Here is a 23927-nt window from a genome sequence, read left to right as displayed (position 1 = left end):
TCAGGATGAGGGGCAGCAATGGGAAAGACCTCACTGAAAGCCTGACGTTTGAGATCGATTCTGGAGGATGAGGAGTGATCACGCTGGAGACATGGGGAAGAGCGTTCCAGGAAGGGGAGGGGGCAGGTATGAAGATGGCAGCAGGCTTCAAGCTGAACCATAGTGAGATCTCTATAACCAAAACTGAGGGCAAAGAAACTGAAGATTGAGTGAGGTTCTACAGGTGGAGGTGTCACATCATTTGAGTTATTCCTGACTACAGGCTGGAATCACTTAAGAGCTCAAAGAATACTTGTGCCGGAGTCCCACTTCAGAATGTGAAATTGCTACATTTTTTAACATGCTTCCCAGGGGTTTTAATGTACAGCCAGGATTAAAGACCTTTGATGAGGGATATCAAGTCCAGGGGATTTGAGTTTGAGTCTAGATTAGATTCTCCCAACCTTACCAAAAAAAAAAAAACAACAGAGGTTCAGAAAGTTTCATACCATGGCTAAGGTCAGAGTAAGCAAATGGTTGTATATGCGTGAGAAGCTAAGTCTGGCTTTACAGCCCCAAGAAGAGGAAATGGGAAACTCAAATAGTGTTTCAGTTCAGAGACATGTTCATTTAGGGTGGAAACTGGGAGTTACCTGGTCTGAGATCTTTTTACAAAGTTCTTCAGTTCAGTTCCATTCAGTTCAGTCGCTCAGTTGTGTCCGACTCTTTGTGACTCCAAGGACTGCAGCACGCCAGGCCTCCCTGTCCATCACCAACTCCCGGAGTTTACCCAAACTCATGCCCATTGAGTTGGTGATGCCATCCAACCATCTCACCCTCTGTCGATCCCTTCTCTTCCCGCCTTCAATCTTTCCCACCATCACAGTCTTTTCCAATGAGTCAGTTCTTCACACCAGGTGGCCAAAGTATTGGAGTTTCAGCTTCAACATCAGTCCTTCCAATGAACACCCAGGACTGATCGCCTTTAGGATGGACTGGTTGGATCTCCTTGCAGTCCCTGGGACTCTGAAGAGTCTTCTCCAACACCACAGTTCAAAAGCATTAATTCTTTGGTGCTCAGCTTTCTTTAGAGTCCAACTCTCACATCCACACATGGCTACTGGAAAAACCATAGCCTTGACTAGACGGACCTTTGTTGACAAAGTAATATCTCTGCTTTTTTAATATGCTGCCTAGGTTGGCCATAACTTTCCTTTCCAAGGAGCAAGCGTCTTTTAATTTCACAGCTGCGTCACCATCCTAATGATATTTATATTTAAATTGGATTCTCATTTTAAAAAAAAATCTGAGCCCTGACAGTTGAGGCAAATTTTGTATTCTTGGTCCACTGTGTTATAATTATTTTTCTTGGTTTTTAAAATATCAAACAGTTATAACCCTTCATGTGAGAGCTTATCTATTTAAAGGTTTGTTATTAAATTATCCCCCAAAATTACCTTCGGTGAGCTCTGAAATTTCAGGTCTTTTTCCCTGGGTCCTCTTAAGATTATTTCTCTCTCCCATCACCCATCTCTAGAGTTATCAGATGTTTCTTGAGTTAGGATTCCAAGGTGGAGATACACACCATCATAAAGCTCTCTGAGCAGCATTGCATGTGATGTGAAAAACAACCTGATGTTTCTCTGCTCTTTTCCTATTTATTCTGCTCCATCTTTTCTTGAGAGAATCTTTAGTTTTGCATCTGCTTTTGTGCGTGCTTGATTTCAGTCAGTGGCATAGTACCAGCTCTGCGTTCTGCGTTCATTGTCATGATCAGCAAGTTGCTGGATGTTGCACTGCAGTTTGACAGGTCCAGTCATTCACGGTCAAAAATCGACTATAGTGGCTTCATTTGGACCAGCCTTGACGGGGTTCCTTTCTCTAGCTTGGCTCCTGTTTTTTTTAAAGTGTCTGAAAGGTTCAGTCTGGGAACACAAACATCATGCCCAGGCTGTCCCCAGACAGCTGAGTCCAATTAGCCCCACCTGCCCCTGGTTGCTTACCTAATGAATGGCTCAGCACCCCAGCTGTGTCCGGGGACCAGGCGCCGTGTACTTCCCAACTGTTCCAGCAAGGAAGCGGTGCACGTCGGAGCCTGTCGACACCAGCAGATGTTTTCTGAATGAAATTCACTCAGCTGTGTCTAGAGGGTGGACTCTTCCCATGACAGCCTCCTCACCTGTTCCAAGAGGTATACCTCTTTTCCTCTTCCTCCTGGGAGCAGGTACAAATAGCTACACAGATGGCCGTGTCTGTGGCCCACTGAGCTGTGAGTTAATCAGTAGATTATAGTTCTGGTAGTGGTGATTAACCCTACCCCTCTTGTGAAGTAATTGTTGTAAATTTAGTTCTCCTCTTTGGGGGCTGTTTGGATATGTCCTAGAATTGTGTCACCCACATAGTACCATTTTTCACAGAATTATAAAGTAATACGGTTGATCAGGATGGGAACTTTGCCATTTGAATGAAAAATTCCCGTTAGGGTAATTGTATGTTGCTAATCAATGCTAATATTTCAAATTAGGATATTTGGAATTGCTTTTGGGATTGATGTTCATTACAGTATTAATAATTTATGGTTGAGGGCATTATATAGGTGGGTAGCATGCTCGTTAATTTGGATTACTGCTTTTTAATAAGACAGGATCTATGAATATTAGTGGAGACAGTAATACTGTACTATTGAATTAAACCAGGCTTTAAAAAATACATAAGTAAATAGCATGAGTACTTTTAACATAGTATCCCACTAAGCGATATTTTTTCATTCCAACCAGTGTTAAAATGAAAAATTCTAGATCTTGAAAAATGTACGGTACTATCTCATGCCTATAGACCCAGCCTTTTCCCTGAACCCAGGAACAAATGAGGGCCAGCATGGATGGGCTCAAAGATTTACATGCTGGAAAACTGTGTTAGGTTTGGGCTTCTAACTCCATGGAACAGAATTTTGATTTGTACTGTGGGCATGAGAGGAATTGAACCACTCAACCATAGCTCTTAATATATGGACACTGAAATTTAACTTTTTAAAAAATTTTATTTTTTAATTGAAGGATAATTGCTTTACAGAATTTTGTTGTTTTCTGTCAGACAGCAACATGAATCAGCCATAGGTATGCATACATCCCCTCCCTCCTCTCTCCCTTCCCATCCCACCCCTCTCAGTTGATACAGAGCCGCTATTTGAGTTCCCTGAATCATATAGCAAATTCCTGTTGGCTGTCTATTTTACATATGGTAATGTACATTTCCATGTGACTCTGTATACATCCCACCCTCTCCTCCCCTCTCCCTGAATTCATAAATCTGTTCTCTATGTCTGTTTCTCCATTGCTGCCTGCAAATAAATTAATCGGTACCATCTTTCTAGATTCCATAGAAATTATGTAAAGGTTAAATAAATCTGAAATTTAACCTTTATGCAATTTCCATATGTCACAAAATAGTTGTCTTTAGATTTTAAAAAAGCATTGAAAATATCAGCACTATTCACAGCTTTTGTAACACATACGAAATTAGCAGGTGAAGCAGATCTGACATACAGATAATATAATTTGACCAACCCATTGTAGAAGACAAAGTCCTAGCTATGAGGTTATAAATTGTAAGTATAAAAGGAGGGGTTTTGTTCATTTGCTTTCCAAAGGGGAAAATACCGTAGCCTGACATAGTTAACAAGGTCCTCCCAGAGAAAGTGAGGCTTTGAGGAGACTTTCCAGTAATAAACCATGTATGAGTAAGTGAAGTGGAAAGGGAAGGTTTGACAGTAATTACTCCTTGGCTTGTTTGTCTTGTGAGTCAGGACTTTTTAATGCTGGACTTTTTTTTCTTTCCAGAGGGGGATACACTTCTACTCATTATTCTAATTTTTTGTTGAATTCATAGAGGTATAGTAAGAGCATGGCAGAATGATATATACTTTGGTCAAAATGCCAGATGGTTTGATGGCTCACCTGAGTCATTTGGTGCAGAGAAGGAGTAAAGGGAAACCACTAACATGATTTTCGCTTAATCAGTTACCCAAGATTCCTAAAACCGAAGAGGCCTTATTTTTATGCCCAGTTCAGTTCTCACACACTTGCCAAATACCAGGTATTGTGCACGGCACTGGGTGCACAACAACTAATGAGGAATCAACTCTGTCCTCAGAGAGGTCAGCATCTAGTCAGGGATACTGGCTTGGAAAGAAGTGTGGTAGCACCGGTGAGAGCAGAGCTATGTGGAAGGTAGTGGTTCTCACCTTGGAATGCCCACTGCAATTACCTGGGACGCTTTTAAAAATTTTGATGCCCACATGTCGTCCCCAGAGATTCTAGTTTTAGATGTGTTTAGATCTAGTGTGTTTAGATGTGTTTAGATGTGTTTAGATCTAGTTTAGATCTAGGTTTTAGATGTGGCCCGGACATCTAGTGATTTTTTTAAAGCTCCCCAGGGCATCCCATATGGCGCTCACTAATGGTAAAGAACCCTGCTACCAGTGCCGGAAACAAAAGAGACAAGGGTCTAATTCCTGGGTTGGGAAAATCCTCTGGAGGAGGGCATGGCAACCCACTCCAGTATTCTTGCCTGGAAAATCTCATGCACAGAGGAGCCTGGCGGTTATAGTCCTAAGGTTTGCAAAGAGTTGGGCATGACTAAAGTAACTTAGCATGCATGCACAGATGCAGTCAAGACTGAAAGCCCTTAGTAAAGGGTGATAGGCACAAATGAAAGGACTCAATTGTCTCAAGGCAAGAGCTGATGTAATGTTTGATCAGTAGAGGCAAAAAAGTAAGATGGAAAAAAAGTTCTCTAGGCAGAGGTGATACACATAAGCAGGAAGCATTCAGAAAACATTAGAATTCTGACTGTGGATGGGATGTTCAGCCAACACGGGCAGGGATTTGACTGTGTGTGTGTGTGTGTCTGTGTGTGTGCATGCGTGTGTGTTAGTCACTCAGTTGTGTCTGACTCTTTGCAACTCAATGGACTGTAGCCCACCAGGCTACTCTGTCCATGGGGATTCTCCAGGCAAGAATACTGGAGTGGGTTGCCATTCCCTTCTCTAGGGGATCTTTCCAACCCAGGGATCAAACCCAGGTCTCCTGCATTGTAGAGAGATTCTTTACCATCTGAGCCACCAGGGAAGCTGTGGCTGGGAGTAGTGAATATACAAAAGAGGAAAGCAGTAGTAGGAGATTAAGTTAAAAAGATAGATATTCATGACTTGCTAAGTTTGGTCTTGGTATTAGAATTAGGAATCAGTGAAGACTTCTAAGAAGGAGAAAACAAGATTGCATTTGTATGGTTTTAGAGAAATGACCCTTCCAATGAAAGTGGTGAATTGGACCAATGGTCTTGAAGTTCCAGGCAAGACACCCAGTTATAAGGTTACAGCCAAGTCCAAGTGAAAAGTGATGAGGGTCTGCATATAGGTGAAGGGCAGTGAACCTAGTCAAGAAACAACAGACTTACAAGATACTAAGAACATGAAATCAGCAGGATATGGTGTCTGTGGGTAATGAGGATGACTCCAAGTTTCTGACTTAAATAGCAGGATGTTTGGTTGGTCTGTCGATCAAACTAGGGGATACTAGATATTCAGTGGGACAGGGAAGGGTGAATAATAAATGAGCTCTTTTGACTCAGTTTAATCTAAATTGCTTGTAGGGCTTTTAAGTAGAGTTCTCCAGTTAGCCTTTGTATATGCTGATCCACGACTTAGAAGAGAGGGCAGCCCTGAAAATATTAATTTGGGAGTCCCCAGAACACTCGTGGGTTGGGTCTGGCAAGAAGATGAGATTGCCCAAGTGGCACAAGCAGAATGCTATGGAATCCAATATTTAAAGTAGGGAAAGAGGAAAAGAGCCCTTGGTTTGGCTGAGAATGAACTTAGGAGGCATAATGATGCCAAAGGAGTATTATTTTTAAAAAGGAATAGTCAAAAGTATCAGATGCGTCCCAATAATCATAGTGTAAGGTAGAACATGCCCATGGGTTGGAAAACAGTTCCAGGGGAACAGTAGTTTTAGAACCCTGACTTCAATTGATTTAATACTGAATTTTGACTTTGCTTAGAAGTGTGGAGTGGGTATATTTAGGAAACCCCTTTCCTACTCCAACACATAGAAAGTCCAGATAAAAATATATGACTTAAAAAATATATTTTAAATATGTACCCAAATTCAAAAGAAAGAATTCTCCACATGCCTCAAATGAAAGAGAAACTAAAAGCTGTCACAACAAGCAAATGTTGCAGTTGGTAATCCCACCAATGTATGAGGACCACATCTAGAGGTAGTCTTTGTCTGTTTGGTCTGCTGTAATAAAATACCACAGACGTGGTGTCTTATAAACAACAGAAATGTATTTCTCACAGTCCAGGAGGCTGTAGTTTAAGATCAAAGTGCTGGAAGCGTCAGGGGAGGCTCTCTTCTGTGTTGCAGCCTGTTTATTGTATTACCACCTGGAGGAAGGGGCTACCGAGCTCTCTGGGATATCTTTCATAAGCCACTAATCCCATTTATGAGGGCTGCACCCTCATGACCTAATCACTTCCTAAAAGCCTTGTCTCCTAATACTGTGACAGTGGTGGTAGGATTTCAACGTGTGAATTCCAGGGGGACACAAACATTCAGATCATAGCAGAGGTGAAAACCCAATAGGGGCTAGCATATTAACACCTACATGGCCTGGAAGTTTATCTGTGCAGAAGTTATACATGGGGTATTTCCACCCATAAATGAGACTAGGAAAACTCTGTGCTTGGGGATAAGCCACCCTACTCCCAGGAGAAAAGTTCAGTTCAGTTGCTCAGTCATGTCTGACTCTTTGCGACCCCTTGGATTGTAGCACGCCAGACTTCCCTCAGTTCAGTTCAGTTGCTCAGTTGTGTCTGACTCTGCGACCCCATGGACTGCAGCACGCCAGACCTCCTTGTCCATCACCAACTCGTGGAGCTTGCTCAGACTCATGTCCATCGAGCCAGTGATACCATCCAACCATCTCACCCTCTGTTGTCCCCTTCTCCTCCTGCCTTCAGTCTTTCCCAGCATCAGGGTCTTTTCCAATAAGTCAGTTCTTTGAATCAGGTGGCCAAAGCATTGGAACTTCAGCTTCAACATCAGTTCTTCCAATGAATATTCAGGACTGATTTCCTTTAGGATTGACTGGTTTGATCTCCTTTCAGTCCAAGGGAAAAAGTGGCCTCTAAAAGAAATCAGAATCCTACACATGTGACGTGTGCAAGTAAGGACCTCAATTTGTTCCACTCATGTAGGGAGAGAAAGTTGTAAGCCGGAGTAAGGAAGGAAAAAAAAAAACTTAAAAACTTATTTGAAAGTAGTGAAACTTACAATATCCAGGAGAGGCGAACACAGCTCATCTAATAGTGACATCTCCAAAGCACAGGGCAAAATGTGGGATTCGTGCAAAGGTCAAGTCCCTGTGAGGTAGAACGTGCAGACCTGAATAGCAAACCACTGTCATGAATGAAGGAGGAAAATGCAACTAATAGGACATTTGACATCCAAAGTGAAAGGGTCAGTGGCTCAGTCGTGACCAACTCTTTGAGACCCCGTGGACAGTATCCAGCCAGGCTCCTCCATCCATGGGATTCTCCAGACAAGAATACTGGAATAGGTTGCCATTTCCTTCTCCAGGGGATCTTCCTGACCGAGAGATCAAACCCAGGTCTCCCACATTGCAGGCAGATTACTTACCATCTGAGTCACCAGAGAAATCCCAAAGAACTTTCCAAAAATACAGGGCTATACAAGAAGAACTTTAAAATCTCTGCTTAAAAATGATTCAGAGAAATAAAGGAAGGATAGAATCCACAATACAGGTACAGAACATTTTAGAGGAAAGAAGCCAGTGGATTTGTAAAAGAGCTAAATAGAAAATCTAGAAGTAAAAATTGTTGAAAAAGTTGCAAGAAGTTGGCAAGCCACAGGTTTGTTCTGCAAAAGGCCGATTAATGAAATTTTAAGAAAAAAAGGTTCTTTTTTCAATAAATGGTTTATTTTAGGAAAAAAAATAAAAAGTTGCAAGAAGGAACAGATGGGTTAAACCATAGAGTAGATCCTATAGGGAGACTTCAGGAATTGAAAAGGTAAATGAGAGGTGAGAGAATGAAGTGACTGGGTGAAGGCCACATTCATTTGATAACTGTGTATGTGGAGGGAGAGAAGTATTCTTAGGTAGAAATACTACATCAGGAAAGAGATTCAGTTATTCATTCATTTAAAAAATATAACATAGGGGATTGAGGAATATATTGAGAGAGATCCCAGTTATGCAGGAAAGGGGGGGGGTCATTGGAAGGAGGGGCAGAGAAAGGAGCCCCAGGAGCCTAGATGGAGGAATTATTGCAAATCAGTGGGGATGAAACAGATTTGAAGATATTTTTATGGAGGATAAGAGGTGAGCTGTTTGAAAGTATATCCTTCAGTCCCCTCCTTTCTTTGACAGATGGGAAGAATGTGGGGGTCAAGCAATGTGGAGATAGAAGACAAAGGTTTAAAAGATAGCCATAGAGGGAAGGAGAGAGGAAATTGATCAGAGACAGGTAAAAACAATGCCAAAGAATGTTGAGGATTCTTCTGACATGCAGTAGCATAGATTTGTATTCGGTAAGACTGAATACAGCACCCCATGTATAAAAGTATAAAGTTATCTTGTGGGATCAATCCATGTAGATTGCAGGAAGATACATGAAACTAACAAAGAAAAAAACAAACAAAAGATACCAGTCAGAGTAATTTGAGAGGTCTCAGGGAAGAAGATTCTGTAATCTAAGTTTTGTATCACTGACCACAGTTACTGTTAGAAGCCTTTCGCTTGTGGTGAGTGAGAAGAATTCTAGAAATCGACTATGGTTCTCTTATTTATTCTAGTTTATTTTCTGAGAACCAGGGCAGTGTTGCTCCCTGCAACATAGAATTTTGTTACCTCAAGTTAGGTTGTCATGAGTCAAGGTTTTTAGGTGTCAGCAACTTCTGTCTATGTACATTGTCTGTTGGGTAAAGGAGGTTTTGTCATACATCCAAGCATATACACTATGTATGTATTGTATTTAGAAGGACATCATGTTCTTCAGTATAACCATTATACCAACATAAATTCCTGCCTGTGATGGAGAGAACTTCTCAGCTTCAGAGGGCTCGCCAGCTAATTAGCAGTCCTTTCATAAATAAATGCCATTCTGTCACCTAGAATTGCTGAGGAGGATTTCTAGACCATTGAAATTAGTTACAGTGACAGAAATGTTGAACGGAAAGGGAAGCTTTTTAATTAAGTTGGAACTGAGTGTTCACGATGACTTTCCAGGTGTGTTTTGGTAAGAGCAGTGTTAATAGCTCACCCATGGGCCCTATTAAAGGACTTGAAGTCTGTCACTCCAGGTCACTTGTCAGAGCCCACTGCAGAGAACAGTAATCAAAGACTTTTTCTACCTGACATCAAGAGCAGAAGGTTTCTCTCTGATGATGGATTTGCTTTCAATAGAGGGGTGTCCATGGTTCAAAAAACACCTTCAAGTAGCACTAACTGGTAGTTCAAACCAAGAGGTCAGAGAACAACCCTTTGTAACACTTCCATCACCTTTCAGATATCATTTATGTTGTTGTTTAATTGCACTGTCTTTATGGTTAACCCATTTTTTGTTTGTTCAACATCTTTCTTGAAAGAATCCCTTCCCACCCACCCCCCCACCCCCAAAAGACCTACCATACACTTTTATTTATCCTCAGGGATTAACTAGGATAAGGGGAGCTAATTAATATTATTAGTTTCACAATTACTCAACAATGAAGAAACTAAGAATGGAATCTAGAAATGATGTTTCCCACAAAGGTGACCTATTAGTGGATGTCATGCCTCCAGCTGGATAATGGGTTAGGTTAATAAGAGAGATGAGCACGGCATCTTTTTCCAGCAACAAAGGTAGATGGAAAATGCTGATGAAGCCAGGCAGTGTCCTGAAGTGTCTCTTTTCTGTTGGTTGTGTTCAGGGGTATCGTCCAGTCCGAGGAAAAACTTGTCATCAGTGCATCTTGGGCAAAAGATGATGATATCAGCAGGCTCTTGAAATCTCTACCAAACTGGATGAATATGGCTCAACCCAAACAGCTGAGGTCAAAGAGAGAAGAGGAAGAAGATTTCATAAGGTAAAAACACTTAAAAAGGCCTGCCCTTGTACGTATATGTTGTATGTTGCAGTTGTTCTTAACATGCTCCCTAGTTCATAGAACTTAGGTAAGCCTTGTGGAAATGCAGATGTGCTTCCCACATTTGTGCATATACAGTGCTTTATTTCCGATTGTTTCCTACATGTTTTGACAAAAATGAAGTTTCTCAACTTAATCATGCAATATTTACCTTTGTACAATTTATTTCTTATCAGTGAAAACGTGGCCTAATCTGTTGATGCTCTTGAATTTCATGTGGCTGGCCTGGCACAGTGAAATATTTTCACCTCTGTCATTTTAGAGCTGTGTAAATTGGTAGACAGGTAGGGGAGAAGTGGAGGTAATATTTTGTCACATTAAAATTAGGTTTATTCTTATTGTCTTTTTGCCTATCCAAGTGAGTGAATAAATATTAATAAAATAAAGTAAAAGCACTTTAAAGAAGCAAAGACCAGAAAAGGAATAAAAGAAGTAGTGGCCAGTATTTTACTTTTAATTCATCACAGAGCTGTGAGCTCATCTCCTTCTCAGAATGTGGGCTGCAACTGTAGATAAATAGGCCTTTAGTGTTCACAAAGTTAACTGTATTTGTATACTGTGGTGCCATATCTTTACTATTTTATTATGAAAAATTGCTATAGTGCCATTTAAAACTTCCTCGAAATCATGAGACTCAAAAGTTCATCCATAATTTAACATAATGCCTCTTGATGAAGGTGAAAGAGGAGAGTGAAAAAGCTGACTTAAAATTCAGCATTCAGAAAACTAAGATCATGGCATCGAGTCTTATCACTTCGTGGCAAAGGGATGAGGAAAATGTGGAAACAGTGTCAGATTTCATTTTCTGGGGCTCCAAAATCAATGCGCATGGTGACTGCAGCCAAGAAATTAAAAGATGCTTGCTCTTTGGAGGAATAGCTATAAACAAAGCTAGACAGTATTAAAAAGCAGAGTCATCACTTTGCCAACAAAAGTTCTTATAGTCAGGTCTGGTGTGTTACAGTTCATGGGGCTGCAAAGAGTTGGACACAACTTAGCGACTGAACAGCAACAACAATTTATGTTTTCTTCCTTATATTTCACATTATCTCAGAAAAACTTGTCAGCTAGTTACATTGGTATAAGAAAACATATATATATATATAAGAAAATACACATATACATATATATATGAATATATATGTAAGTTTTTTTAATTAATAGATTTTTATTTGTATAAGGGAGAAGTTTTAGGTTTCTTAAAAATATTGAGTGGAAGATGCACAGTTCCCATGTGACCCCTCACCCACCCTTACCCCCAGATTCCTCTACTTTTAATACCTTGCAGCAATGAGGTACATTTGTTAAAACTGGTAAGCTGATACCGACCGACATTATTATCAGCTGAAGTCTGTAGTTCACATTGGGGTTCACTCTTTGTCTTGTACATTTTATGAGTTTTGAGAAATGTCTAGTGATTGTGTCTATTCACTGGTTAAAGTAAATGTAACCATTTTCAGTATCACTAAGAATAATAGTTTCTCTGCCCTAAAAATCCTCTATGCTCTTCCTGTTCATCCAGCCCTTCTCTCCTCCAACCCCTGGCAACCCCTCTTTTCTCTTCTGTCTCTGTAGTTTTGCTTTTTCCAGAATGTCATGTAGTTGGAATCACACAGTATGTAGCCTTTTCATATTCGCTTCTTTTGCTTAGCCCTATGCACTTAAGGTTCTTCTCTGTCATTTTGTGGCTTGATAGCTCTTTTTTTTTTTTTTTGAGATGTCTGAATAACATTTCATTGTATGGACATACCAGAATTTGTTTTTCTGTTCACCTACTGTTAGATGTCTTGATTGCTTCCAAGTTTTGGCAGTTATCCATAAAGCTGCTGTAAACTTTCATGTGTAGGTTTCTTTGTGGATGTAAGTTTTCAGCTCATTTGGGTAAATACCGAAGAATATGGCTGTTAGATTGTATGACAAGAGTATGTTTAGTTTTGTAAGAAATTGCCAAACTGCTCCAAAGTGGCAGTCCCATTCTGCATTCCCACCAACAGGGAATGGGGGTTCCCGCTGTTCCATATCCTTGCTAGCATGTGGTGGTATCAGTGTTTCAGATTTGGTACATTCTTACTAGTGTCTGGTGATCTCATCGTTTTCATTTGTATTTTCCTAATGACATATGTCAGACTTCTCTAGTGGCTCAGACAGTAAAGCATCTGCTACAATGTGGGAGACCCAGGTTCAAACCGTGGGTCAGGAAGATCCCCTGGAGAAGGAAATGGTAACCCACTCCAGTATTCTTGCCTGGAAGATCCCATGGATGGAGGAGCCTGGTAGGCTACGGTCCATGGGGTCGCGAAGAGTCGGATATGACTGAGCCACTTCACTTTCTTTTCTTTCTTTAATGACATAATGACGTTTAGCATCATCTCATTTTTTATATAATAAATAAGAATTTATTAAAGCAGTGACTGCTGCTTAGTCACTTCAGTCATGTCTGACTCTGTGCGACCCTATGGACTGTAGCCCGCCAGGCTCCTCTGTCCTTGGGATTCTCCAGGCAGGAATACCAGGGTGGGTTGCCATGCCCTTCTCCAGGGGATCTTCCCAACCTAGGGATCGAACCAAAGTCTCCTGCACTGCAGTCAGATTTCTTACCACTGAACCACCAGGGAAGCCTATATATGTGTGTGTGTACACATACATATGTATGTATATACATGTGTGTGTGTGTGTGTATATATATACATATGTAGAGAGAGAGAAAGTAAGATATCTGTTCAGATGTTTTCCCATTTTTCAATTAGGTTGTGTATTTTCTTACTGTTGAGCTTTAAAAGTCCTTTGTATCTTTTGGATACCACTTCTTTAGTTGACAGGTGTTTACAAAGGCTTTCAGTCTATGCCTTGTCTTTCCATTCTCTTCACAGAGCCTTTCATAGAACAGAAGTTTTTAATTTTAACAAAATCAAACTTAATGATTTTTTTTAAATGGACTGCACTTTTCTGCTGTCTGGTTTTGAGTGTTTTTGTGTAATTCTACTGTATCACCTTAGTGTATATATTTGGGTTTTTTGCTTTTTTAGAGGTTGCACTAGAGTTTGCAGCATACTTTTGTGACTAATGAAAGTACATTATAACAGAGTAGTCCTAGTTCTTTCCCCCCATCCCTTGTAACATTGCTGCCATTTATTCCATTTGTCCATAAACTATAATCACTGTGTATAATGTTGCTATTATTATTTTGAACAAACTGTTACCTATAGATCAATTAAGAATAAGAGAAATAAAAGGTTTTATTTACCTTTAATTATTCCTTCTTTAATTCTCTTCCTTTTTAAATGTAGGTCCAAGTTTCTCACCTATATTTTCTTTCTTCCTAAAGAACTCCTTTAGCATTTCTTATAAGACAGGTCTATTGAAGACAAATTCCTTCAATGTTTGTTGGAAAAAGTGTTTATTTTTTCCCTCACTTTTGAAGAATAATTTCACAGGGTTCAAATTTCTAGGTTGATAATTCTTCCAGCACTTTTAAGTATTTCACTTCACTATTCTTGCTTTATGGTTTTTGAAGAAAAGTCCAATGTAATTTTTATCCTTGTTTTTCTGTGTGTAGGGTAATTTTTTCCTCTGGCTTCTTGCAAAATTCCTTTCTTTGTTTTTGATTTTGCACTATTCAAATCTTGTATGTGTGTGTGTGTTTCATGGTGATGATCTCTGAACTTCATGGATCATGGTGATTTAATGGGTATCATTGGTTTGGGGAAATTCTCTGTCATTATTGTTTTAATTTTTTTTTTCTCTTTCTTCTCCTTCTAGTATGCCCAAACATACATTACACCTTTTTAAATTGTTCCTCTGTTCTTGGATATTCTGTTCTGTCTTTTCATTCTTTGTCTTTGGGTTTGGCTTTTGGAAATTTTTATTGCCATTTCTTAAAGCCCATTGATTCTTTCCTTGGTTATGTCCAGTCTATTAAATAAGACCATCAAAAGCATTCTTCATTACTGTTATGGCTTGTTTGATTTCTAGCATTTCCTTACGATTCTTCCCTAGAGTTTCCATCTCTCTGCTTATATTGCCTCTGTCTGCTTACATATGCACATGTCAGAGGCACAGTTTAGCAAATTTTCATACTTCTCATTATGTAACCAGTATCCAGGTCAAGAAACAGAATAACAGCAACAAGAAACAGGACAAAATGATAGTGAGCCTTATAGTTCCTCCTGGTCACTAGTCACCTCTTCAAAAGTTACCTGTATCTTACCTTTAAGTACCTAGATTAGTTTAATCTGTTTGGGGACTTTTATTTTTAATGGAATCGTGCAGTTATATATTTTATGACTGGCTCCATTTGTTCCACATTATATTGACAAGATTCATCCATATTCTTGTGTATAGTTCCTTTTTCCTCTGTACTCTATATCATATTTCATTATGTGCAGCCCATGGGGTCGCAAAGAGTCAGACATGACTTAGCAGCTGAACAACAATGAATGTGAATACACCACAAGTATTTTTTTAATGTTGTATCGTTTGAATGTGTATGTGTATATATTCACTCATTTATTTTACTCCTGTGAGGTACACCTGGGCAGTTTCTAATTTGAAACTGTTACAAATAGTACTCTTTGTATATTCTACTCTACCTCTCTTGGTAATCATATGCATATGTTTCTGTTGTTTATATTGTAGGATTCAAATTGCTGGTCATAGCATATGCATATGTTCAGTTGTAGTGCACACCACCAAATATTTTCCCAAAGTGGTAGTAAGAGCTTGCCCTCTCAATCAACTTTTTTTTTACTTTTTTTTTTTTACTGTAATTGCTTTACAATGCTACGTTAATTTCTGCTGTACAGCAAAGTGAATCAGCTGTATGGATACATATATCCCCTCCCTCTGAAGCCTCTTTCCCCCCAATCAGTTTTATTCATTGTCTTCAAAAGCTTAGAGTTAAAGGGAAGGGCTCCTAGCCCTATTTAGAAATAGAGAATGCTAATCAAGAGATGAGCCTCCGTATACCACCTCATATGTCTGATTTAAAAGAACTAGAATTTAGTTCTTGACTTTGTTCTTTTCTGTATGTGATTTGAATTGTTACATTCCATCTTAAATTTGAAGGCAAAACAAATCATACATATTTTTAAAATTTTTTGTGAATTATTATATCCATTAAGTAAGATGTTCATCTTAGGTGTATAACTCAGTGAAATGTTACATGTTATTTAACTCATGTAACCACCTCCCAGGTCAAAATAGGAAAACTTTTCTTGTACCCAGAAGGTTACCTCAAGGTAACCACTGTTCTGACTTTCATCACTGTTGTTGCCTGTGCCTGAATTTTATATAAAATTTTCCATATTATCTGGTTTATTTTGCTGAATGAGATGCCTTGGATATTTGTTCATGTTTTTGCATGCAAATAGACATGGGTTGAAAACACATTCTGTTTGCTTTAACAGAAGAAAAATAATCTTTTATGTCTATTTTGCTTTGTATGTGATTGATTCTTGTCTCTTAATCTATCACATTCTCTATCCTGAAACCAAAGGTAAGTGGAGGGGACATTCTTCATTGATATTCCAATGTGGTCGAGTTGACAGAGCCTTGATTTAGCACGTTAGAGTACCGCAGGAGCATGGCATGAGCCAGAAAGACTGAAAAATCACACTCTCCTCCTGTAATTAGTTTTTAAAGCTTAGAGGGCTCTTTGGCGCCTGGATGAATATAGACTCTGGTGCCCTTTGCATTGAATAAAGGTTATGTTCCCTTCATTACTAAATGAGGCCCTTTTCTATTCTCATTTTTTAACTAAAAAAAAAATAAAATGTATTATTTCCTGGCTTAACTTTGAATAAAGGGGGAAAAATAGGTCAGGCCAGGGCCTTAATAGAAAAACGAAATATAGCAAATACCCTTTTGTTCCCAAAGTAGCTGAAAGCAGGCTTTCTAGCCCATTGTCTTTGTGCCTGTCTTATATATGTATATGGTTATCCTTTTGATATCCGTGGATAGCCACTGATAAAAGCAGTCCTGCTTTCTGGAAATGTAATTAACAGAAGAGATGAGGTGTTGGAAGAAGTAAAGGGATGGGGAGGCCCTATGTATTAGAGACTGTCCCCCATAATCTGTTACACCCATTTCACTCAGGGCCCCATAACTTCAAAGAATGAGAATCATTTCCCTAGAGCTAGGTTTGAAAATCCTGAAGTGGAAAGATGTAATTGACATTTGTCTTGACCAGGAAAGTGTTAATCACTCAGTCGTGTCAGACTCTTTATGACCCCATGAACTGTAGCCCACCAGACTGCTCTGTCCATGGAATTCTCCAGGCAAGAATACTGAAGTGGATTGCCATTTCCTTCTCCACTTGACCAGGTAAAAGAGTATTCAAATGATAAAAGTTAAAGAATATATAAAACCTACAAATTGTTCTGGAACCCCAGCGTGAAGCAAAATGAATGATAAAGCATTAAGTTTCTATGAAGCTGTTTAATGTATTAAAACAATCAGAGTTGACAGTGTGTGGCACTGAACAGGGCTTCCCCTTTGGCTCAGCTGGTAAAGAATCCGCCTGCAATTCAGGAGACCTGGGTTCGATCCCTGAGTTGGGAAGATCCCCTGGAGAAGGGAAAGGCTACCCACTCCAGTATTCTGGCCTGGAGAATTCCATGGACTGTGTTTACAGGCACTATTACTCTCATTCAACAGATAAGGAAACTGAGGTGCAGAAAACTTAAATAATAACTGCCCCAAATTTGCAGAGCCACTAACTTGACAGAACTAGAATTTGAGCCCAGGTAGTCTGGTTCCCAGTACTCTTGCCTGGAAAATCCCATGGACGGAGGAGCCTGGTGGGCTGCAGTCCATGGGGTCACTAAGAGTTGGACACGACTGAGTGACTTCACTTTCACTTTTCACTTTCATGCATTGGAGAAGGAAATGGCAACCCACTCCAGTGTTCTTGCCTGGAGAATCCCAGGGACGGTGGGTCCTGGTGGACTGCCGTCTATGGGGTCGCACAGAGTTAGAAACGACTGAAGTGACTTAGCAGCAGCAGTCTGGTTCCCAGAGCCAGCACACGGTGATCATCCAGTCTTATATTGGCCAGGAATTTTACTTTTGGACATTTGAGTTATGCCTTCATTTTCATTGACCATCATAATCTTGACTGATATTTTAATAGTTATTTGCCAATGGGTTTTCCTGGTGGCTCAGATGGTAAAGGATCTGCTTGTGATGCAGGAGACCTGGGTTCAGTCCCTAGGTCGGGAAGATCTCCTGCAGCAAGGAAAAGCAACCCAGTCCAGTATTCTTCCGTAGAGAATTCCATGTAGAGGAGCCTGGTGGGCTACAATTCATGGGGTTGCAAAGAGTTGGACAGGAATGAGTGACTAACACACACACTTTGTTGCAGAAATTTATCATACAGATACTTTTACCCTTCATCATTATTAGAATTAATTGTATTTTGTGTATTATATTTTTGACCATTTTTTTCCCTTTCAGTAACAGGTTGGTAACAGAATATCCAGCTGTTTGAGGGAAAGACAGGATAATGATACCAGGAATGTACTTGCTTGATTGTCTTACTTCCCTCTGAATTATATGTTTGCCTAATCAAAGAAAACAAAAAAGAAAACAATCATTGTTGGAAAAAAAGATACAAAGGGGATGACAATATTAAAATGATATAAAGCAAGTTATGTTGGTTTCAGATAATGTGTGATACAGACCTGAACAAGGAAGAGAAAACTAAAGATTTTCAGTTATTTTTATTTAGAAGATAGCTATTTCATCTGGAGAATCAAATGAGTGATCTGTTTATTAAGACTGACTTTTGTTATGTTTTGAGCTATGTGAATTCAGTGCTTAAAGAACAGCAATTTTGTTTCCAAATATTCTTTCCAAAGAGCAAGGCAATTGCTAAGATCTTATTTGGCATGAGTTCTATATTAAATGTTTAATGAGAGAATAAAAGTAGAAAGCAGGTTTGTACTTTTACTTTCCATGGACACTGCTAGTACTTCATTGGCCCTCAATAAATGTTGAATGAGTGAAATTGAATTCAGAAATAGGAATGATCACTCCCTCTTTTCTTAAAAATAATTCTGTTTATTTATTCATTTCTGGCATGCTGGGTCTCCCTTGCTGCATGGGCTCTTCTCTAGTTGCGGTGAGGAGCTACTCTCAACTTGTGTCGCTCGGGCTTCTCACTGCAGCGCCTTCTCTTGTTGCAGAGCATGGACTCTAGGGCACGCGGGCTTCAGTAATTATAACATGTGGGCTTCAGTAGTTGTGGCTCCCAGACTCCAGAGCACAGGCTCAGAAGTTGTGGTGCACAGGCTTATGTGCCCCAGGGCATTTGGGATCTCCCCGGACCAGGGATTGAACCTGTGTCTCCTGCATTGCCAGGTGGGTTCTTCACCAGTGAGCTACCAGGGAAGCCCTCATTCACTCTTCAAATGAAAAACTAAAATAAAAAGTGAAGAATAGTGAGCCAGTCGCAATTAAGCAAGAAAATGCTTTCAGTGGCCTCCCAAAAGCTTATTCCTTTTGGAAGCTCACAAAGGTCTGAGTTCTAGTCTTCAGCACTGCCATTAATTAATCATTTTTGTTTTATTTAGGGGTTTGTCTTGGTAGTCACACCTCTTTACTTTCTTCATCCTGCTGAGATTAAACAATTAATAGAAGTAGAAATCTTGTAGGCCTAGGAATGTGTTTAGATGTAAGCAAGTATCAGTATTAATAAAGTAGAACACAAATAAGTTACAGAAAAATCCCACTTGGAAATGTCAAGGTCCTCAAAATAATATAAACAATGACTTAAAAGGTTCTTGATTAAAAGGTTCTTCTTAAGGTTCTAAAGAAGAATCTTTAGATAAATTTGAAGAAATAAAAGATCTGACGCAGGGGGCAAAAAAGACTTTAGCTCGAACAAAATGTTCGTTAGAAGAGAGACATTTATTCTACTATCTCTGCAGACTTAATATGACTTTAAAAATATAATTATAAAAGGAAAGATGAATCAGAAAATATGAATATATTAAATAAGTACAGGAGTAGAAAATGCTTTGCAAGAATTTTTTTTCTCTCGATAATACAAGATGAAGGTCATGGATGTATGTAGAACACAGAAAGACAAGACTGGATGAGAAGCAGACTTAAATCTCAAAATTAAACAAAAAAGACAGGTAATTAACTGGAGACTCAGCTACAAACATATCAATTAATGTTCAAGATGATTGAATTAGGCACTTTGTTATTATATCAAAATGATATGACTCTTGTTAGCATAAGATTGGCAGTAAATGAAAAAAGATGTAAATCTCCTCTATACAGTCCATAAATGCAAGTCTGTTGAGACAATTATTCGAGGATTATGATTATCTATTAGTACCATTAAAAAGTCACTAATACAGTATTTCTGTATTTTATTTTTTGTTTCATTTTAGATCATGGAATTATTTAACTTTTTTTTTTAACATAGATAGACATTTAATACCATCCCTCTCTCTCATCTGGAGTCTTAATAAAATTTAAAAGTTTATCCTTCCAATTTAGTTTTACCCACCCCTTCAGAAAGTGAAGCTGAAAATGATGTTCTGTGCCATTGTGTTGGTGGGCAGGATACCTGTTACCTCTCTGGGGCAGGAGCAGGAAGAGGCGTTCCTAAGAGAGGGTCAAACATGAATGAGATGGTCCATGCTCTTCTTGCCCCAGGGCTGTCTCTGCTGGTGGCTGCCTTCTGCTGCAGGCTTAATTCCCTGCCAGATGATGAAGGACCCATGGCCTTCTCACCCCTGTCTCACTGAGCCTTTCCAGGTCTCCAGTCTGCCATGCTCTTCCCTCCCCCTGTGTCTTTGCCCGCGGCCGTTCCTCTTCCTGCCCATTCCAGCCCTGCTTCCTGTACCTGTCCTGTCCAGCCCTCAAGATACAGCTCGGGTGTGAACTCCTCCAGCATCTCTCCCCCGTAACCCTTTCCCTTTCTTCATCCCACCCTGCCTCCCTCCTGGGTTAGGAGCTCACAGTCTGTGGAGGACTTAAATAAGAACTTAGAGCATCATGAGTGCAGCTACTAGGGGCAAAGATGATATGTAAATATATTGTAAAAGAGACCAATAGAAAAACTAAAAATAATAACGTAACTGTACTCTGAAGCGGAAATTGGTATAATCAGGGAGTTGCCAGAGGGGACATAAATAAGCTAATTCCTCACCATTCATGTCCTCACCTCATACATTCATAAAATGTATATATCAGTGAGTAGTGGTTTCCACAGATTATATGAAAAGATGGATGTAACATTGAAAGAATTAGAAAAGGAATTTTTTTTTTTTTAAGTTTTAGGTGCTTCTTTCTGGGACTAATGTATAAGGTGAGAAGGGGTGGGACAGGGGATCACTGTTCATCATTATTGACTATTTAACCATGAGTAATTAGTACTGAACTTTTAAATTTTTATTGGTTAAAAATTTTTTTTCCACACGTCCTTAAACCCTGTTATTATTCACTGCCAGTTCACCAGTTCTCCACAAATACAGTCATTCTAACCTTTCTTTATCCCCGGTGGAAAAAAAAAAAAAGGAACTTAATCTGTCTATATTTTTCTGCTAATTTTGTGCAGAGCTTTACTCTTCTCTGTAGTAGTTTACTTTGACCTTGAGGTTCTTCTCTGTCTTCCTCCAAACCCTCCAGCAATTCCCTTATCCCTTCCCCAGAGAACTACCTTCAAGACATGACACTTAGTTGCTTAGTTCTGGAATCATCACCATTGCTTGAAATCAACTGTTTAATGTCTCTGCTCTGAACAGATGTAACTTTTTTCCCAAAGGAAATTGTATGGCAATTTGAGAAATAGCCAGAATCATCAATAAACTGAAATAGTTGATGAGGAAGTTCACTACTATATACATTTTGATTTTTAAATGTCATTATTCTTGGTAGTTGAAAAACTAGAGTATGTGTTCAATTAACAATAAGTAATTATTGGTTATTTTAATCTTATGAATTGATCATCTGTTTTGAAGCTTAAGAAATGTTCTTTTTCTTTATTTTTATTGAAGTATGAGGTACAATGTTGATTCCTGTTGTAGAGCAAAGTGATTCAGTTGTACATACATATATATGTATTCTTTTAAAAATATTATTTTCTGAGAGATGTTCTATGGACATCTATTGTTGTTTATAGGAATGCATAACTTACAGTGGCTCCTGGTGGGAAAACTACACCTTTGGAAATCACAGCACCTACAGAAGAAAAAACAAAAAACAAACTGGTACCTTATTGTGTATATCCCATGTTGCTTGACAACATCTTGCAAAGAAAACTTAGTAACCAGGCTTATTTGAGTGGCTTGGCTAAAGAAAGATGCATTCATGTTCCAAGCTAACAGAGCATTTCTCATGCAACTTTATTCCAAGTTGAGTCTATATCAAAACTCTGAGCGGCCCCATCAGTTTGAAAATAATGCACTACTTTGCAATTCATTCTTTTCTCATTGTTACCTAGTATCAGTTTTCATGGAAATTTTCACTGACTTCACACACTGATAGATCAGTTTCTTCATCTGCTTGGGACCAAAAACAGGGGTACAGAATGTGGAGAAAAGCCTGAGACTGAGCCCTGACTTCCTGCCCTACCCTGCCCCTAATTCTCAATATGTCCTTAGCCAGGTTCCCTCACTCCATCCCTCACCTATAGATGCCAGCTTTTAAAAACTATGATTTTATTGACGTTTAGTTGGTTGGCAATGTTGTGTCAATTTCTGCTCTACAGCAAAGTGCTTCAGCTATATATACATTCTTTTTCATATTCTTTTCCATTATGGTTTGTCACAGGATAGTGAACTGAATATATATCTCCCCATGCTATGCATTAGATCCTTGTTGTTTATCCATTCTATGTATAATAGTTTGCATCTACTAATGCCAAACTCCCAACCCATCCTTCCTCCAACACCCTCTTCCACTTGGCAATCATAGTTCTGTTCTCTATAAGTCTTGCTTCATACACCATTTGTGTCATGCTTTAGATTCCACATATAAGTGATATTGTCGTATGGTATTTGTCTTTCTCTTTCTGACTTACTTAATATGCGAAACTCTCGATCCATCCAGATGGCTGCAAATGGCATTGTTTCATTCTTCTTTATGGATGAGGAGTATTCCATTCTATATATGCACCACATCTTCTTTATTCAATCATTGTTAGGTAGCTTCCATGTCTTGGCTACTGCAGATAGAGCTGCAATGAGCACTGGGGTGCATGTATTTTTTCAAATTAAGAGTTTTGTCTGGATATATGCCCAGGAGTAGGATTTCTGGGTCATATTTTTAATTTTTAAAATATTCTGGGTCTATTTTTAATTTTGAGAGGAATCTCCATACTGCTTTCTATAGTGGTTGTACCAATTTGCATTCCTACCAACAGTATAGGAAGGCTTCCATTTCTCCATACCCTCTCCAGCTCTTATTATTTGTAAACTTTTTATGATTCAGGTCATTCTGACATGTGTGAGGCGATACCTCATTGTAGTTTTGATTTGTATTTCTCTAATACTTAGAGATGTTAAGCATCTTTTAATGTGCTTGTTGCCCATCTGTATATCTTCTTTGGAGAAATGTCTATTTAAGGTCTTCTGCCCATTTAAAAAACTTTTTTTTGTTATTGAGTTGTGTGAAATGTTTGTGTATTTTGGAAATTAAGCCCTTGTAGAAACAACAACCTTTGATTCTTGAACCTATGTGCTGATTGTGTGTGTGTGTGTGTGCACACATACTTTAACTAGCATGAGAATTGAGTCTTCAAGAAAGTTCAATTCCATGATAAGAGTCAACTTTTGTGTCTCTTGGTGAATCTCTGGGCAAAGGGAGATGCTAGAGTGGCCGAAACTTGTGAGAGGCAGCATGGCTTGTGGCCCAAGAACAAAAAGAACTCTGCTTCCATCATGGCTGCAGCTGTGCAAAGTGAGCACATCTCCTGCCACGGGCCTCAGTTTCTCCATAAAATGGTTCATAGAAGTTTGCCATCTTCAGGGGACACAGTCAAGGAACTCATTCACAGAGCCAGATTTTAACATAGCATTTTTCAAACTCTGGGTCATGGCATATTAGGGAACTGTGAAATGTTTCTAGTGGACTTTGAACCCACCACAGGAACTAGGACAGAGCCTGAGTAATAGTAGATTCCTAGTAAATGTCTGATAAAGAAGGCATGGCCTGATAATAAATAAATAACCCAATTAAAAAATAATCTAAGGGTCAGAATTGCCACTTCTCTAAAGAAGATAACACAAATGATCAATAAGCATATGAAAAGATGCTCAGTATTGTTAGCCATCAAGGAAATTTAAATCAAAACCAAAAGATACTGCTTCACGTCCACTAAGATAACTATACTATAAAGATTGGTAATCACAAGTATTGGCAAGGATGTTAAAAATTGGAACCATTATATGCTATTGATGAGAATATAAAATTTTGGAAAATAGTCTGGCATATTCTCAAAAGGTTAGAGTTAGTATATGAGCTAGCAATTCCTTTCCTAGTGTATACACCCAAGAGAAATGAAAACATACATCCACTCAAACATTTAGATGTGAAGGTTTAGAGCAATATTATTCATAATAGCCAAATAATGGAAATAACCCAAATATCCATCAAGTGATGACCAGAATAAATAAAATTGGACAGAACTGTGACATACCCAATGCAATACTGTTTGGTAATAAAAGAAATACTATTTCATGCTTCAATATGGATGAACCTTGAAACAATGTTAAATAAAAGAAA

General features: G+C 39.0%; 1 protein-coding gene across 1 annotated transcript in view; it reads left to right on the top strand.

The window, feature by feature from the left end:
• The window catches only part of EXOC4 (exocyst complex component 4), an 814875-nt gene that overhangs the window by 640070 nt on the left and 150878 nt on the right, over positions 1–23927 (top strand). The window contains exon 13 of the mRNA XM_070465647.1: positions 9975–10130. Within this exon, the coding sequence (XP_070321748.1) occupies positions 9975–10130 (156 nt within the window). The remainder of the gene's footprint in view (positions 1–9974; positions 10131–23927) is intronic.

The sequence above is a fragment of the Odocoileus virginianus genome, chromosome 1 (genome assembly GCF_023699985.2).
Source record: "Odocoileus virginianus isolate 20LAN1187 ecotype Illinois chromosome 1, Ovbor_1.2, whole genome shotgun sequence".
NCBI lineage: Eukaryota > Metazoa > Chordata > Mammalia > Artiodactyla > Cervidae > Odocoileus > Odocoileus virginianus.
The sequence above is the reverse complement of the archived record's forward strand: the minus strand, read 5'-3'. Positions and strand labels throughout refer to the sequence as shown.